Source organism: Neophocaena asiaeorientalis, unplaced genomic scaffold, assembly GCF_003031525.2.
Source record: "Neophocaena asiaeorientalis asiaeorientalis breed wild unplaced genomic scaffold, Neophocaena_asiaeorientalis_V1.1 scaffold473, whole genome shotgun sequence".
Lineage (NCBI taxonomy): Eukaryota > Metazoa > Chordata > Mammalia > Artiodactyla > Phocoenidae > Neophocaena > Neophocaena asiaeorientalis.
In genome coordinates, this window is record NW_020174935.1 from 1420630 (window position 1) to 1435938 (window position 15309).

General features: G+C 51.8%; 1 protein-coding gene across 9 annotated transcripts in view; it reads right to left on the bottom strand.

The window, feature by feature from the left end:
• Positions 1 to 14: 14 nt before the first annotated feature.
• PLA2G6 (phospholipase A2 group VI) overlaps positions 15 to 15309 on the bottom strand; it is a 50103-nt gene continuing 34808 nt past the window's right edge. For 4 of the 9 annotated variants that reach the window (XM_024761538.1, XM_024761536.1, XM_024761537.1 and 1 more), the window contains 7 exons: positions 13520 to 13683; positions 11603 to 11753; positions 3264 to 3400; positions 2738 to 2892; positions 1412 to 1579; positions 807 to 880; positions 513 to 657 (listed from right to left, as the gene is read on the bottom strand). In XM_024761538.1, the coding sequence (XP_024617306.1) occupies positions 513 to 657; positions 807 to 880; positions 1412 to 1579; positions 2738 to 2892; positions 3264 to 3400; positions 11603 to 11753; positions 13520 to 13683 (994 nt within the window). Of the gene's footprint in view, positions 701 to 806; positions 881 to 1411; positions 1580 to 2737; positions 2893 to 3263; positions 3401 to 11602; positions 11754 to 13519; positions 13684 to 15309 lie in introns of those variants that run through there. The other 5 variants (XM_024761544.1, XM_024761535.1, XM_024761543.1 and 2 more) reach the window with 3 other exon arrangements.

A 15309-nucleotide genomic window follows, 5' to 3' on the forward strand; every position in this document is an offset into this window, starting at 1 on the left:
ACCCCCCCCCCCCAAGTCATAAACCACTTTCTGTTGGGAAGAATAACTTAAGTCACAGGAGTGGCCTTTGAGAGCTGAGGACAGCTCGTGGGTAGGCGGCTGGGGTGCGCGGAGGGGCAAAGTCGAACGGGACACCCCACTCCTAGGTTTTCCCTCCCGATGGGGTGGTGATGGCCCGCGTCTCTGGCTCCACCCCCAGCGGAGAGGGCAGAGGGTAGAAGGGGTCTCTGCAGCTCCAGGGGCCCGGGAAGAACCTGGGGCCCTCTGGGAGGCCTTAGTGTTTGAGCCACCTTGGGGGTCAGGGAGCAGCCTGAGTGAGGCCTGAGGCTTCCTAAGCTGGAAGGACACAAAGAGCCAGCAGGTGGGGACAGAGCGGGAGAGAGGCCTGAGGACCAGCCTTACGCAGGAAGCCCCGTGCCCCGCTAGGCCGGGGCTGTGGACACAGAGCTGCCTGGGCCTGGCTCTGCCCCGCATCCCAGCTGGGCCTGGGGACAGCTGGGGGCCCGGCGGCCTCACGGGGAGAGCAGGAGCTGGATGAGCTCCTGGAACTGCTCCCGGTGCTCGTAGATGTAGACCTCAGTCTCCCAGAGGGCGTTGACCAGCACCGTGTCATTGACCTCGTCCAGCATGATGTCTGTCCCCAGCTGGGGACTCAGTCTGTCCGGATCAAGGAGGAGTGGTCACCCCCAGGACACTCGGCCTGGGTAGGGGACAAGCGCTAGGACTGGGGCGGACTCGGGACACACAGCACCTCCTTGGGGAAAGGGAAAGTCCAGGCTGGGGACTGGGGCCAGCAGAGCCCTCACCTGAAGTACTGGATGCCAACCATCTCGCACCAGGCCCGGGCCCGGTCCACGGCCCGCCCGTCCGGATCTGTGCACTGGTGAGAAGCAACCTCTGTGAGCGTCCAGCGCACACCACACACACAGCCCCTGCCTGGGGTCCCCAGGTTCCAGGTTGGCTTAGCCCCCTATCAGCAGAGTGACTTAAGGCAAATCCCCCTTTCTGGGCTGCAGTGACTGTCCCAGCTATGCAGAGGGGCACGGTCTGGCTTTGACAGGTGGGTCGGCAGCGTTCAGGGTCAGTGAGCATGGAGGGGCTGAGTGGACAGGCCTCCACCTCCCTGCCCCTTTAGCTTTTGTCCATCTGACATTCTGGGCTTCCACACGGGCTGTGTTTGAAGGAAGAAATCCACAGCTAAAAAATGCTTGAAAATCCCACTGGAGGTGGTCACCGAAGGTCCCTGCCAGCACTGAGACACTATAGGGGAAGGGGAACGCCCCTGCCCCGAGCTGGCTGAGGAGGGTCAACAGAGCCCTGCCATCTCCATGACACCCAGGGTCCCACGGGAAGCCTCATCCTGGGGCTGAGATCCCAAGGGAAGTGGGCCTGGGGAGGGGCCCATACTCACACATTCCACCACCATCTTGCCCAGTTCCTTGGCCCCAAAAACAGTCTTGGCCAGTTCCCAGGGGCTGCTGGGACGGAAGACGTCCACACAGGTCACAGGCACCTGCGGGGACCTCCCTGTCCCCAAGGAGACGACAACGGAGAGTTTCTTCACCTTGTTGCCCTGACCCTGTTGGGACAGGACAGGTGAGAGGAGGCCTGCCCCACAGATGGGGGGCACCCAGGGGTAAGAGAGAGGCTCCCTGGGGGCTTGTGAAGAGGAGCACAGGCCTCCTGTGGCAGAAGCACAGCCTGCGCCGCCTCTCTTTTGCTTCGGAACAAGTTCTCCCGCCAGTCTTCTGGGCGACCTTGGCAACCCACCTACCCAGGCACCCCATGCACTCAGACGAGTGATGTTTGAGCACCCTTCCCCATCCCACAGTCTCTCACTGATTCCTTCTTCCTCCAGGAAGCCTGCCCTTCCACATGTGGCCCCTAGAGAGCGCTCACCTCCCTGCCGCCTGCGGTTTCATCAGGGGCTCGGTGATGACCGCAGTGACAACTACAGCCAACAAGGATGCGGCACGCTCAAGGTCAGGCACTGTTCTAAACACTTCACAGATAAGAGGCCACGGAAGCCTCACGACAGTGCCCAGGCAGGTACTATCAACAGCCCTAGGCAGTGGTTGAGGTGAAGCACGGGCAGAGACAGGCCCCAGACCCAGAGGCCCCCCCACCACACTGCTTCTCCTGAGTGGGCCTTGCCCACCTCTGCACGAAGCTCCTCGGGCTGAGGGCCGCTTCTCTTCCTCACGATCACTGACTCTGCGCTGCCCCATCCCCAAAGGCCTCAGCATGGGCTCCCCTCCTCTGTGAGCCCTTTCTGAGCCCTCATGTCTCTCAGCAGGGGTGATGGTCCTGGGCCCCACCACAGTTCTCTGTCACAGCACCTAAAACACTCGGATGGATGTGTCCTTGTTTATGGACTGTCTCCCCTAAATGTGAGCTCCCCAAGCGTGTGTCCAGGCCGGGCAGCGTGGCTAGGCCTGTAAACCAGCACATACTGGTATGCATGCTGTCCTCCCCACACACAGCAGATGCTGTTAATTGATCATAACACCCTTCACCACCTAGTCCGGATTGGGCCTCAGAATCCCTCTTAGCACAGTGCTTTGGGCAGACACCACCAATCAGGCAGGTTCAAGTGTGACATAGAATTGCTGTTAAGTGTACAAATGAATGAATGCGTGAAGGAAAGCCATTTGCTCTCCCAGGAGTCAGCCCAGAGTACAGTCAAGACCGCTGTGGGCGGTCAGTTCCAGCCCCTCCAACCCGAGGTGGCTCTCACCTTGCGGATCAAGTCCTGGTTGTACTCATGGATCTCCGTCATGGCGTCCAGCGTGGGGTTGTTGGCCAGCAGCCCACCATCCAGGAAGCGCCCGCTGGGCCGGAAGTAGGTGGGGGCTGCCCCACTGCTCCGGGCTGCCCGCCACACCAGCTGCTCTGCGGGTGGGGGAGGAGGGGGCCCAGTGGCACAAGAGATGTGCGTTTCAGATCTAAGGGTGTGTGTGTGTATGTGTGCACATGGCACTGTGGGAAGAGGGTGAGGCTGGGGACTCTTCAGAAGCAGGACCGACAGGCCATGCTGTCTGGCCCCGCCATCCTGGTGGAAGGCAGGGTGCAGCCTGCCCGAGGCCTGATGGCTCCCTGGCTCTGCCGACCCTCAGCTGATACCCTTGGGAGGGACGACCAGGGCAGTGGGTGGGATGGTGGTGGGCTGGGGGTGCCTGACAGCAAGCTTGCGACTCCCACCCACCAACCTGCAGCCTCTCGGGCCAATCACTTCCCACAGATGTATCAAACATGGTTTTAACCTGAGGGTTGAGTTGGAGGCTTTAGGTTAACGTTCTGGCCAATACGAGGCTCCCGTACACACTCTGGGGCCTCATAATTCCGGAAGAGGTGGAGTTCAGCCGGCTGCCGGTCGGACAGTGTCCCTGTCAGCATCACCCTGGAGAGAAACAAGGAGCAGGACACTGAAGCCACTGACCCATCCGCCCTTGACAATCCACCTTTGGGAATTTTTGTCCAAACCACCGACGCACTAATTCTTAAACTCAGCATTCCTACTTCTGGGAACCCATCCTAAGACACCCCCACATGTGTGGGGAGATAGGCACACACTAGGCTATTAATGGCATTAAATCAAACGACTGGAAACAACTAAGTGTCCACCAGTGGGACGGTTCATGCTCCGCGGCTCCTCTGCGCGGTGGGGTCTGTGTCGCAGGAGAACGGCTGAGGTATTGCTTCATGCACTGATGGATGGTGAGCGCCAAGATTTATATTTAAGTGGAAAAAGCAAGGTTCAGGACAGTGTGTATAATATGCCACCGTTTATTTAAAAACAAACCCCCAAAGACCCTATGTACCTATTTGCTTGGTCAGAGGGTAACTCTGGAAGGACCCATGTGCAGAACCTGGCAACAGTGAGCTGCCTCTGGGACAGGGGACTGCTTGGGGGCTGCAGCTCCAGGACAGGAGTCGGGGGAGACTTTTCAGCATGTCATCTCTGATACCTAATCAGTGTTCTACCATGTGAGTCTACAACCTATTAAAGAAGACTCCTAACTGTCTCAAGAGACTCAGACATCCTTAAATACTGAGGGGAGTGTAGACTGACACAGCCCCCTTGGAAACTAATATGTATTCAGACCCTTACAAATGTCCTGGCTCTTTTTAAAAAATTTTATTTTCTTTCTTTATTTTTGCTGCTGCATGAGGGCTTTCTCTATTTGCCGCGAGTGGGGGCTGCTCTTCGTTGAGGTGCGCAGCTTCTCATTGCGGTGGCTTCTCTTGTTCCGGAGCATGGGCTCTAGGCACGCGCGGGCTTCAGTAGTTGTGGCGCACAGTCCCAGCCGCTCTGCGGCACGTGCGATCTTCCTGGACCAGGGCTCGAGCCCGTGTCCCCTGCACTGGCAAGCAGATTCCTAACCACTACGCTACCAGGGAAGACCTGTCCTGGCTCTTTGATCTGGGAATTCCGTTTTGGAAAGTCCAGCCTTAGGGAATAATCTTGGTTACAGTGAAAGCTTTTTGTTTAAGGCTGTTCGTGCAGTGCGATTTATTACAGTGAGAAGTGAATGCTCTACATGGAAATAATAGGAGGGAGCGCCTAAACAATGGCATGTTTTGCAGCCATTTCAAATTACACTAGCAAGGAGTTGAGACTCACACAGAAAGGTGTTTGTTACAATGAAAAATATAAAGAAAAGGGAACAAAAACTACACATGGGAAAAAAAGATTCGTTTTCCACCTCTAAGAATCTTGTGGAAAGGTTATTTGAACATACCTCCCAATGAACAAAAAACTAAATGCTGGAAAAAAATTTTTTTGATCTTCAAAGCACAGAAGGGGCTTCCCTGGTGGCACAGTGGTTGAGAGTCTGCCTGCCGATGCAGGGGACGCGGGTTCGTGCCCAGGTCCGGGAAGATCCCACATGCCGCGGAGCGGCTGGGCCCATAAGCCATGGCCGCTGAGCCTGCGCGTCCGGAGACTGTGCTCCGCAACGGGAGAGGCCACAGCGGTGAGAGGCCCGCGTACCGCCAAAATAAATTTTTAAAAAGCACAGAAGATTGGGTGATTGGGATTGACATGTATACACTGATGTGTATAAAATTGATGACTAATAAGAATGTGCTGTATAAAAAAATAAATTAAATAAAATTCAAAAAAAAAAAAGAGCACAGAAGATCTGATAAGATAGAAAGGAAAGATGAGGGTAAACTCTGAGGATAAGCAAGAACTCACAGAGGTAAATGGAGCACAGACACATCTCTGACCTGAAGGCAGACACCAAACTATCAATGTGAGCTTCCATGCTGATGGCCTCATGGGGCCAGAGGGACAGAAGTCAAAGCCCAGGGTTCACTGAAGGTTAGGGATCTAACGGGAGACCCTCCCCACATTAGGTTGTAATCCCAAAAGGGCTACCCTCTTGGATAAGGGTAAACCAGAAATAAACCTGCCCCTTTCCCACGCCTGGAGGCTGTGAGTAAAGTTGGCTGGCATTAAACAAAGAAAGGAGGAAAAAAAAAAGTCCCTGCAAATGTATAACCACAAACTAACCCTCCTGCAGATCTGTAGTCTAAATTCTCATCACTTCGGGGGAAGTTCCAAAACCTTCATGCCAAGGATTTAGTTACAGTGACCCTAGATGCTACTGTACATGGGTACCTGGAAGATACAACATAAGACACTCTGGAGAAGATACCCTCATTCTAGGCTTCACAGAATCTGCACATATTTCTCAACACTAAGGAATACCACACAGTTCCAAAAAAGGTGGGGAGGGGGACGTCAAGAAATAAAACACCATGAATAAAAATAAGCATAAACAACACAAACAGCAAAACATACCTACATAGACAGCAGTTATTTGAATCCTCAAACAAAGACTGTAAAACAGCTATGCTTGGGACTTCCCTGGTGGCACAGTGGTTAAGAATCCGCCTGCCAATGCAGGGGACACGGGTTTGAGCCCTGGTCCAGGAAGATCCCACATGCTGTGGAGGAACTAAGCCCATGCACCACAACTACTGAGCCTGCGCTCTAGAGCCTGCGAACCACAGCTACTGAGCCCGCGTGCCACAACTACTGAAGCCTGTTTGCCTAGAGCCCATGATCCACAACAAGAGAAGCCACCGCAATGAGAAGCCCATGCACTGCAATGAAGAGTAGCCCCTGCTCGCAGCAACTAGAGAATGCCCACATGCAGCAATGAAGACCCAACGCAGCCAAAAATAAAATAAAATTATAAAAAAAAACAAACCAGCTATGCTTACAATGTTGAAAGACATCAAACACAAGCTTGATAATATTTTCTGGGAATAGAAAACTATAAGTAATGACCTAGAAGATCTGAAGAAAAAACAAAGAGTACTTCAGAAATTTAAATAAATAAATAAATAAAAATTCAATGAATAGGTTAAATGGAAAATCAGATAAAGTTAAAGAAAGAATTAGTGAATTGGAAAATAGGTAAGAAGAAATTATCCAGAATGCAACGCAGAGAGATAAAATGAAAGAATATACAGGAGAAGTTAAAAGATATGAAAGACAGAAAAGCTCTAACATTTTCAACTGGAGTTCCAGAAGGAGAGGCAAGAGAAAATTAGGCAGAGGCAAGGTTGAACCGATAATGACTCAGGCTTCCAGAACTGAAGAAAGACATGAGTCCAAAGATTTAAGAAGGCCAACAAATCCCATGCAGGATAAATTAGAAGGAATTCATAACTAGATATATCTTAGTGCAGCTGTAGAGCACCAAAAACAAATAAACCCACACATAAATAAAAGCAGCCAGAGGAAAAAAGACTACTTACTTTCAAAGGAGTAAGAGTTAAATTGAAATTGACTGCAAGTGTAACAATGGAAGCCAAAAGGTATAGAATGATAGCTTTCTTGTTCTACAAGAAAATCACCAGCCTAGAATTCTATACTCAACAAGAATGAGAGAGAAATAAAAGAATGTTCAACTGATAAGGGTGAAATACAACTAGTTCCAAATGATGAGAGTGAAATAAACCTATTTTCAAACAACTCTGCTAGTGGAGAATTCACTACCAGCAGACCATCTCTATGGGAAAGGCTAAAGAAGGTACTTTAGGCAGGAGGAAGGTGGTCACAGGAAAGACTGTAAAGCAAAGAAATGATACACACGTATACATACACACATACATATGCATACTCATGCACATACACACATACATGAGCTGGAGCCAGCTCATACTGGCTCGTGAGAACCTATTGCTAAATCTCACGAGCTGGTTGTTAAACTGTTGGTAGCTTGAAATCAGCCATGGTGGGGGTATTTACGCCATGGGAATTGGCAGACACTAAAAACCAGGGTTTTATCCCCCTAGAGATCTGGTTTCCCAGCTCACCACTAGATAAATATAAATAAACATCAACTTCAAAAAACAATATCTTGTGAGGTTTTAAAAAAACAAGATAGATTTAAAACTCAGAAAAGTAATTATTGGGTTGGCCAAAAAGTTCGTTTGGGTTTTCCCATAAGATGGCACAGACCTAGAGACTGTCATACAAGTGAAGTAACTCAGAAAGAGGAAAACAAATAACGTATATTAACGCATATATGTGGAATCTAGAAAAATGATACAGAAGAACTGGTTTGCAAAGCAGAATATAGATACATATGTAGAGAACAAATGTATGTACACCAAGGGGGGAAAGTGGGGGGTGGGTGGTGGTGATGGGAGGAACTGGGAGATTGGGATTGACATGTATATACTGATATGTATAAAATGGATAACTAATAAGAACCTGCAGTATAAAAAATAAACTAAAATTCAAAAAAAAAAGAGAATGATTTGTGCCATCCAAATTCTTCTGCAATTTTCTTTAAAAAAAAAATCCTTGATTATCTGAGGGGGGATAATGGTACCAATTAAATTTAGACTTCTATAATATGCACTAAAAAAAAAAGACAAGAGAAATGAGTGCATAAATTTCAAACTATTGGGTTGCGGGTGGAATGTAATGATTAAAACTATTCAGTAAATCCAAAAGAAGGCAAGAAACACGGAACAAAATAGGATAGCATATGTCGTCCCCCAAATATGAGTAATTATGTAAGTATAAACGGACCAGCCACATAAACTATTAGATTAACGATATGAGGGCTCTGATAGCCAAACCAATCAGCTGAAACAGACCTAACTAATTAAATAACCTAAATAAATATATTACTATGCAATAAAAATCTATAAATACACTAAATGCACAGATCAGATAAAGAACAAGTCCAACTATAGGCTATTTACAAGAGAGACATGTAAAACATAGGGATCAAGAAGGCTGAATTAAAGCACGAGCACAGACATACCACATGCAGATATAACCAACGAAAGCTAGGATAACTATATTAATATCAGACAAAGTCAAGGCAAAAAGTATTCTGAGAGGGCTTCCCTGGTGGCGCAGTGGTTGAGAGTCCTCCTGCCGATGCAGGGGACACGGGTTCGTGCCCCGGTCCGGGAAGATCCCACATGCCGCGGGGCGGCTGGGCTCGTGAGCCATGGCCACTGAGCCTGCAAAAAAAAAGAATAAAAATAACAGGTGTGTAAGACTGCTATAGATAAAATTATAAAACTGTACTGATAAACTTTCAACAAATGGAATGTTTTGCTATGTTCCCTAATTGGAAGACCTGGTGTTTTAAGATGTCAATTCTCCCCTAAATAAGCTCACAAAAAACTCCTATATATATAATAGATAAACAACAAGGTCCTACTGTATAGCACAAGGAACTATATCCAATATCCTATAATAAACCATAATGGAAAAGAATATGAAAAAGAATACATGTGTGTGTATAACTGAATCACTTTGCTGTACACCAGAAACACAATACTGTAAATCAAGTATACTTCAATAAGAAAAAAATAAAGCATATTCAATATAGTCACAATCAAAATCCCAACAGGATTTGCTTTTCTGTAGAACCTGACAGTCTGATTCTACAATTTCTATGGAAGCGCAAATAGCAACAAGTAACCCACATCTTATACAGCACTTCTACGTGCTAGGTGCTTTTTACGTGCTTTATAAACACAACTTTTTTACTTCTCATGTAAGCCCCAGGAAGCAGGCAGTATATTGTTCCCATTTTCGAGAAAAGGAAACTTCAGGGTACATGCTCTTAGCTACTTCTCTAAAGGGCCTCCAACAATAGTCCTGAAGAAGGACAAGGTGGGGAGCCCTGCTATAAACTTGCTATAAACACTGCAGAATAAGGGCTCCGTGGTCAAAAACAGACCCAAGAAGGACCCTGGACCCACTGCAGAGGAAGCAAGGCCTGTGATGTGGAGGGAAAGACAGACTTTTCACAGATGAGGCTGGGGAAACTGGTTATTCGTGGGGAAAACAGGAAATTGGATTTCTCCTGATACAAAAATCAACTCCAGGTTGATAAAAGACCTAAACGTGATAGGCGGATCGAGGGAGCTTCCCGACCTGAGACCCAGGAAAGCAGCTCCATGCCTCCAGTTAAGGAAGGGGTATTGAATGGATATAAAAAGCACAAATCATAATAAGGAAAACATTTCTAAATTCTGCTGCATTAAGAACATCTGCTCGGGCTTCCCTGGTGGCACAGTGGTTGAGAGTCTGCCTGCCGATGCGGGGGACGCGGGTTCGTGCCCCGGTCCGGGAAGATCCCACATGCCGCGGAGCGGCTGGGCCCGTGAGCCATGGTCGCTGAGCCTGCGTGACCGGAGCCTGTGCCCCGCAACGGGAGAGGCCACAGCAGTGAGAGGCCCGTGTACCGGAAAAAAAAAAAAAAAAATCTGCTCATCAACAAAACACCGTAAGGAGAGTGAAAAGACAAGCCTAGAGTGGGAGAAGAGATCCATCAAAGGACTAGTTTTCAAAATATAAAAAAGAGAATTAAGAAGCCTCATAACCTACAACCCAATTTTGCCCAAAATGGGTAAAACACTTGAATAGGAACTTTATAAAAGAGGAAATCCAGATGGTCTCTAAACATATGAAAAGGTGTTCAACCCCACTAGTAATAAGGAAGATGAAAATTCCAATCAACAGAGGCAGTATCTTTCACCCCAGATTTATAGACAAAAACGTTATAAAGCTAAATTGGTTTGCCAATAACCAATGTTAGCAAGAATGCAGAGTGCCAGGAACTCTCAAACATGGCTAATGGGAGTGGAAATAGAAACCACCACTTTGGAAAACAGCTGGGCAGAATCTAAGGGTTGAGGCCAAGCAGACTTGGCAGCTCTACTCCTAGGCATGTGCCCCACGGGGTCTTCTGATAAGTCCCATGATGTCCACTGCAGACTCAAGAGGCCCAAACGGAACAACCCAAGTGCCCGTTGAAGGTATCTGGAGAAATAAACCGTGGGGGCAAAATCATATGAGCCGTGAGAATGAATGAAGCACAGCTTCACCCAACAGTAGGGACCATGCTGACAAATGCGGCATTGACAGAAGGAAGGATAACACACAAAAGGATTCCGTCCAAGCCCAGAGACAGGCAGGACCGGAACCGTGCTCAGGGCTGCATTCAGGTGCCGAAACTAGACAGAAAGTCCAGGAAATCCGGGTCACAGGAGAATGGTTACCTCCGTGGGAGGTGGAGGGGAAGCAGGAGCTATGATGGGGGCTGGCACACACTCAAGGGGCTTTTGGACTTGGCTGGTGGTCATATGTGGGTGTCTTTTAGAATTATTCATGGAACTGTTTAATGTCCTTTTCTAAATGTATGTTCTATTTCACCATAGAAAAGAAAAAAAATGTCTAGGATAAAATATACAAAAAATGTTTTTCAAAACATTAACTTTTGGTTAATAAATCATGGATATTTTCCTCTTCTTTTTACTTTCCAAAACTTCCAGATTTTCTTAAAAGACTATGTGTTATTATTAAATGGAAAAAAAAAAAGCTTTACTATGCAAAGAAATCCTCCCAACTCTCCAGGGCTCGCTCACACCTCACTTCCTCCAGGAAGCCCTCCCTGACCACCTTGTTCTCAGTCCTTTCTCCCCCTTGCTTCCACGGATAGTCAGTTGCTGAACACTTTTCAGGGGTCTGCTCTGGGGCAGGCACTGTGCTAGACGCTGGGGCAACGGAAAAACAAGGCAGTCACGTTCCTGCTTCACGGAGCTCATAGTCTGGCAGGCGAGCCAGGCGTTAGGCAGACAATAATGTAATTCCAGGATGGGAAATAAATACTACAAAGAAGCGAGGTGCTGAAGGTTCTTCTGGGACCTCTTAATAAGCACATGCTGCCTTGCGTGGCTGCCATTTTTTTAGGTCACTTATCTCCTAACCAGATCGTAAGCCTTCCCACCTGATGGTTGCATCACCCCATCACACACACACACACACAGGCAGTGCCGGGGGCAGAGCTGTGCTCAGCAAGTGTGTGTGTGAGGGACGAGAACCGACCCCCTTTGAGCCAGGGATGTGCTGTTTGGGTGGAAAAACATCAGACATGGGTCGAGGGTGTTCTGTACCTGTGTTCCCCAGTCAACCCCCCCCCCCCCCCGCCCCGCATTCAGCTTTAATCAGACCAGGGCAGGGAGCCCTCTGCTCCCAGGAAGAGCTGACGGGGTGCATGGCTGGGGCCAAAGCCGCTGTGCTCCCGAAAAGGAGGAGAAGGAGGCTTACTTGGGTTTCTTGACATCCGTCATCTTGGTGTGCTCTCCAAACTCCCGCTTCAGGAACTCCTCCAGGGGCCCTGACTCGTAGGGCCGAGAGCCCTGGAACACCTCATCCTTCATGCGAAAGTACACACCACGCATGTAGGCCATGGACTTGCCTAGGAACAAGGGGGTCGGAGGTGGGGAGAGATGCGAGGGCTGCCCTGACAGGGGGCCTGAGCACAGGAACCAGCGGGGTGCGGGGGGCTGATTTACCAAAGCACCAACCAAGCCGGGGCTCCTGGGACCATCCTCGCAACTTCCCCCACAGGCAGAAACCCCCTTCAGCAGCCCCAAGGCTCGGCACTTAATCTTGTACTCGTAATTTGTATGTTTTCTTTAAAGAAGGGGTCTTGAACGTGTAAAAGCTTATAAATCTAGATCCACCCCATTTGCCGTGGAGTAGAAAGACCAGCCCTGTCCCGCGAGAACAGACAGCTTCCAAGGGGCAGGTTGCACCTCACAGTACAGACAAGCTGCCCAGCACGCCTCAGCCGGCCCAGGGGTGTGCAAGCGGGGGGCTGCGGAGGGGAGGGCTTCTGCCCACAGGAGAGGTTGAACTAGGCGTCTTCTCAGATCCCTTCCATAGCCCCCGGGTGCCTGAAGGACCCTGCATAGGGGATAAATGTCCCCTGAAGAAGGAAGTGACCCTTTCTGGAGGAGAAACTAGAACCTCCGCCCACTCTGCTCCACACCCAGATCTCATGCCCAGCCGGGCGGAAGCCAGCCCTGAGCTGGCCCTTCTCTCAGGGGAGACCAGAGAGGGGACACAGGGCCCCAGAGGCCAGGGGACAGAAGTCCCAGCAGCTTTGCCGACATAATCCTCCTCCTCCCAGGGCCCCACGGGACGCTGCTCTAGGTCACCTCCTGGGCTGGCTGTGCCCCATGTCCCTCCCACGCACACCCTGGGCTGCCGGGCCATGGCCTCCTCACACTGGGAACACCCGGTTGCCTATGCCTCCCCCATGGGACCCGGGGCTCCTTGAGGTGGGGCGTGCACCTGACTCAGCCCTGCACGCCTAGCACCCAGCACAGGCCTGGCCCGAAGGCCTTGATGTCCTGGAGGGGGAGGGTCCTCTCCTGGTGCCTTCAGATCTGCAGGACGAGTTGGAGAGCATGGAACCCAACCCAGGCAGGGATCCCCAGTCAGGGATGCTGAGACAATTCCCGCCGGGCGGTAGCTCGTTCAGAGAGGACCCCCCACATGCAGCATCACGCAGCCCAGACAGCTCCATAAAGGAGACACTGCTCGAGCCGAGACAAGGCCTACCCGGAAGTCTGTCCAGTAAGCAAAATGCCCCGTCACCTCTGGGAAGCTGTAGTGACAGCAAACTGCGTGGGTTGTGTGTGTCGCTGGGGAGTGCTGGGATGGGCGTCCTTGGGACTCCTAGCCCCAGCAAGCCCTCCAGTGGGCCGTGTGACTTTGGGTCACCTCTCCCCCCAGGGCCTCCATTACCCTGTGTGGGTAAAATGAAGTGTGCAGACTAGGGCCCTGGCATTCGTGACCCCACCGAGTCACATTCCTCATTCCTGAGGCCACCAACTCCACCCACCCTCAGAATGCTTTTCCTCATTTCCAGCAGTTCTGAGGCCCTTCTGTGTCTGCCTTGCAGGGGCATGGCAACCGGTATAAAAATGCTCCCAACGCTGAGAGTGAAACCAGTTCTGTCCTCTGTGGCTGGGTGGGCATCACCCTAGCCCACCCCCCAGCCCTTCCTCCTTCCAGCCTCGGACCCCAACACCCCAGCCACCCCCCGAAGGGCCTATGGGCCCTCCCCTCCCCCATGACGTTCTCCGCAAAGCTCGGAGAACAAACTCAGCCCCATTTGAGGGCAGGTCTCAGCCCCAACCCGTCCTGCCTCAGCACCCCAGGGGCTGCCCTCACTGTGCAGGATGGCCAGGGCCAGGATGCCCCCCGTGCTGGTCCCCGCCACCCAGTCAAAGAGGTCCTTGGTGGCGATGCCCGAGGCCTTCTCAATGGCAATGAGGAGCTGGATGATGACGAGGCCTTTCACGCCCCCTCCGTCCAGGCACAGCAGGTGGTCGCGGCTGTGGTGGGGACAGCAGTGGGAGAGAAGAGGGTCCCATTACAGCCGGCACTTTGCATGCCGTGTCCCTGAGCACCTGCCCCGTGGTAGCCGCTTGAGCGCGTGGAGACCAAGCCCTGCAGAGCTCGTGTGCTACCGGGGCTTTGGGGAGGCCGTAGCGAAATCAGTACAGGAAAAAACACAGTACTTCAGGAGGCGAAAGGTGCAACAGAGAGACAGACACAGGAAGGTGAGGGCAGCAGGGGGCAGGGAAGACTTCCCTGGCCATGTGCCACCTCGGCAGACGCCTGGGTCTGTCTCCCACACTTTGAACAGGGGCTCCCCAAGGCCACTTGGTTTTGGTCAGATCCAGATCCCCAGTCCCAGACCTGACCCGAAGCAGGTGCCTGATAAAAGTCTGTTTGAATTAAACAAGGCTGGGGGAAGGGCTGCTCTCCTGCGGCCGCAAGGAATGGGCGTCCAAGAAGGTCGGGCCCCTCCAGCCAGGTGGGAGCAGCACGGAGGAAGGACCGTCTGTGCGTCAGGAGCCATAAGGAGCTTCCACCAGCATGAACTCACTTAAATGCTCCAAACCCCTTCCAGGTGGATACTCCCTGTCACCCTGTGCATATCTGTGAGGACACAAAGCTCGGAGTCACACAGGTGGATCTGGACCGGGGTCTGGGGACTCCCGCGTCACACACTCTCCAACACATCCTGACCCGTCTCCCTACGGCCTGCCACGCCCAGCCCCTGCCCCAGGGAAGAAGGCCTCTATCGTCTGTGCTCAGACCTGGAACCTTCCTTCCGGTCTCCTCCTCTTCTTTCTATCCCAGCTTAAATGTCACCACTGAGAGAAGCCTGCCCGATGCCATCAGGACGCTCCGCTCAGCCCGCCCCTGCCCCACCCACTTCTGTGGTGCAGAGCCCTTCTCGCTTCCATCCGCAATTGCTTTCGGTCACTTGTTTGCTGCCTTTCTTCCCCCCATGAGGGCAAGGCCCGGCTCTGCGGGCGGGAGGCGTCCCACGGACACACAGCTGGTAGATGGAGGAGCCTGCGCCGCCCGCCTGCGGGGTCCCTCGTCTTTTCCTGGACAAGCTGCCCAGCCCTGCAGCAAGCCCAGAGCGTGTCAGAGGAGGCGGTGCTGTCGCCGGAGGCCTGCAGGGCCCCTGGCCAGGGAGGCTGGAGCAAAGAGGCAAGAGACCTTTCTGAAGATGTGGGGCTGGCAATGGAGGGAGCAGGGCTGAGCTGTGTGGCTTAGAGACCTGCGTGGGGAGGTCCTCACACACCTGCGTGGGGAGGTCCTCACAGGGGTATCCCGACTCTTGTCTCAGCCCCACCTCTAGGGAGGGTGCTCAGGCTTGTGCAGACTCCCCAGTCCTGCTGGAGAATCTGCTGCCTCCTTCCTCTTACCGGCAGGGACCTGTCAGTCCTCCCTCTGGTACCCTGCTTGGCCCCTGCGCAGGTGTGTGTGTGGGAGGGGGGGCGCAGTGGGAGGGAAGGGGGAGACGGCCAATAGGGCAGGTGCACCCTCAGGGCACATGGCACAGGGTGGCCGAGGAAACGAGTGGGCTACAGCAAGGGGAAGCCAAGCCTTCTGACGAGGAGAGGCCCAGCCACCGATGTGGCTGCCTGGTCCTGGGAGCT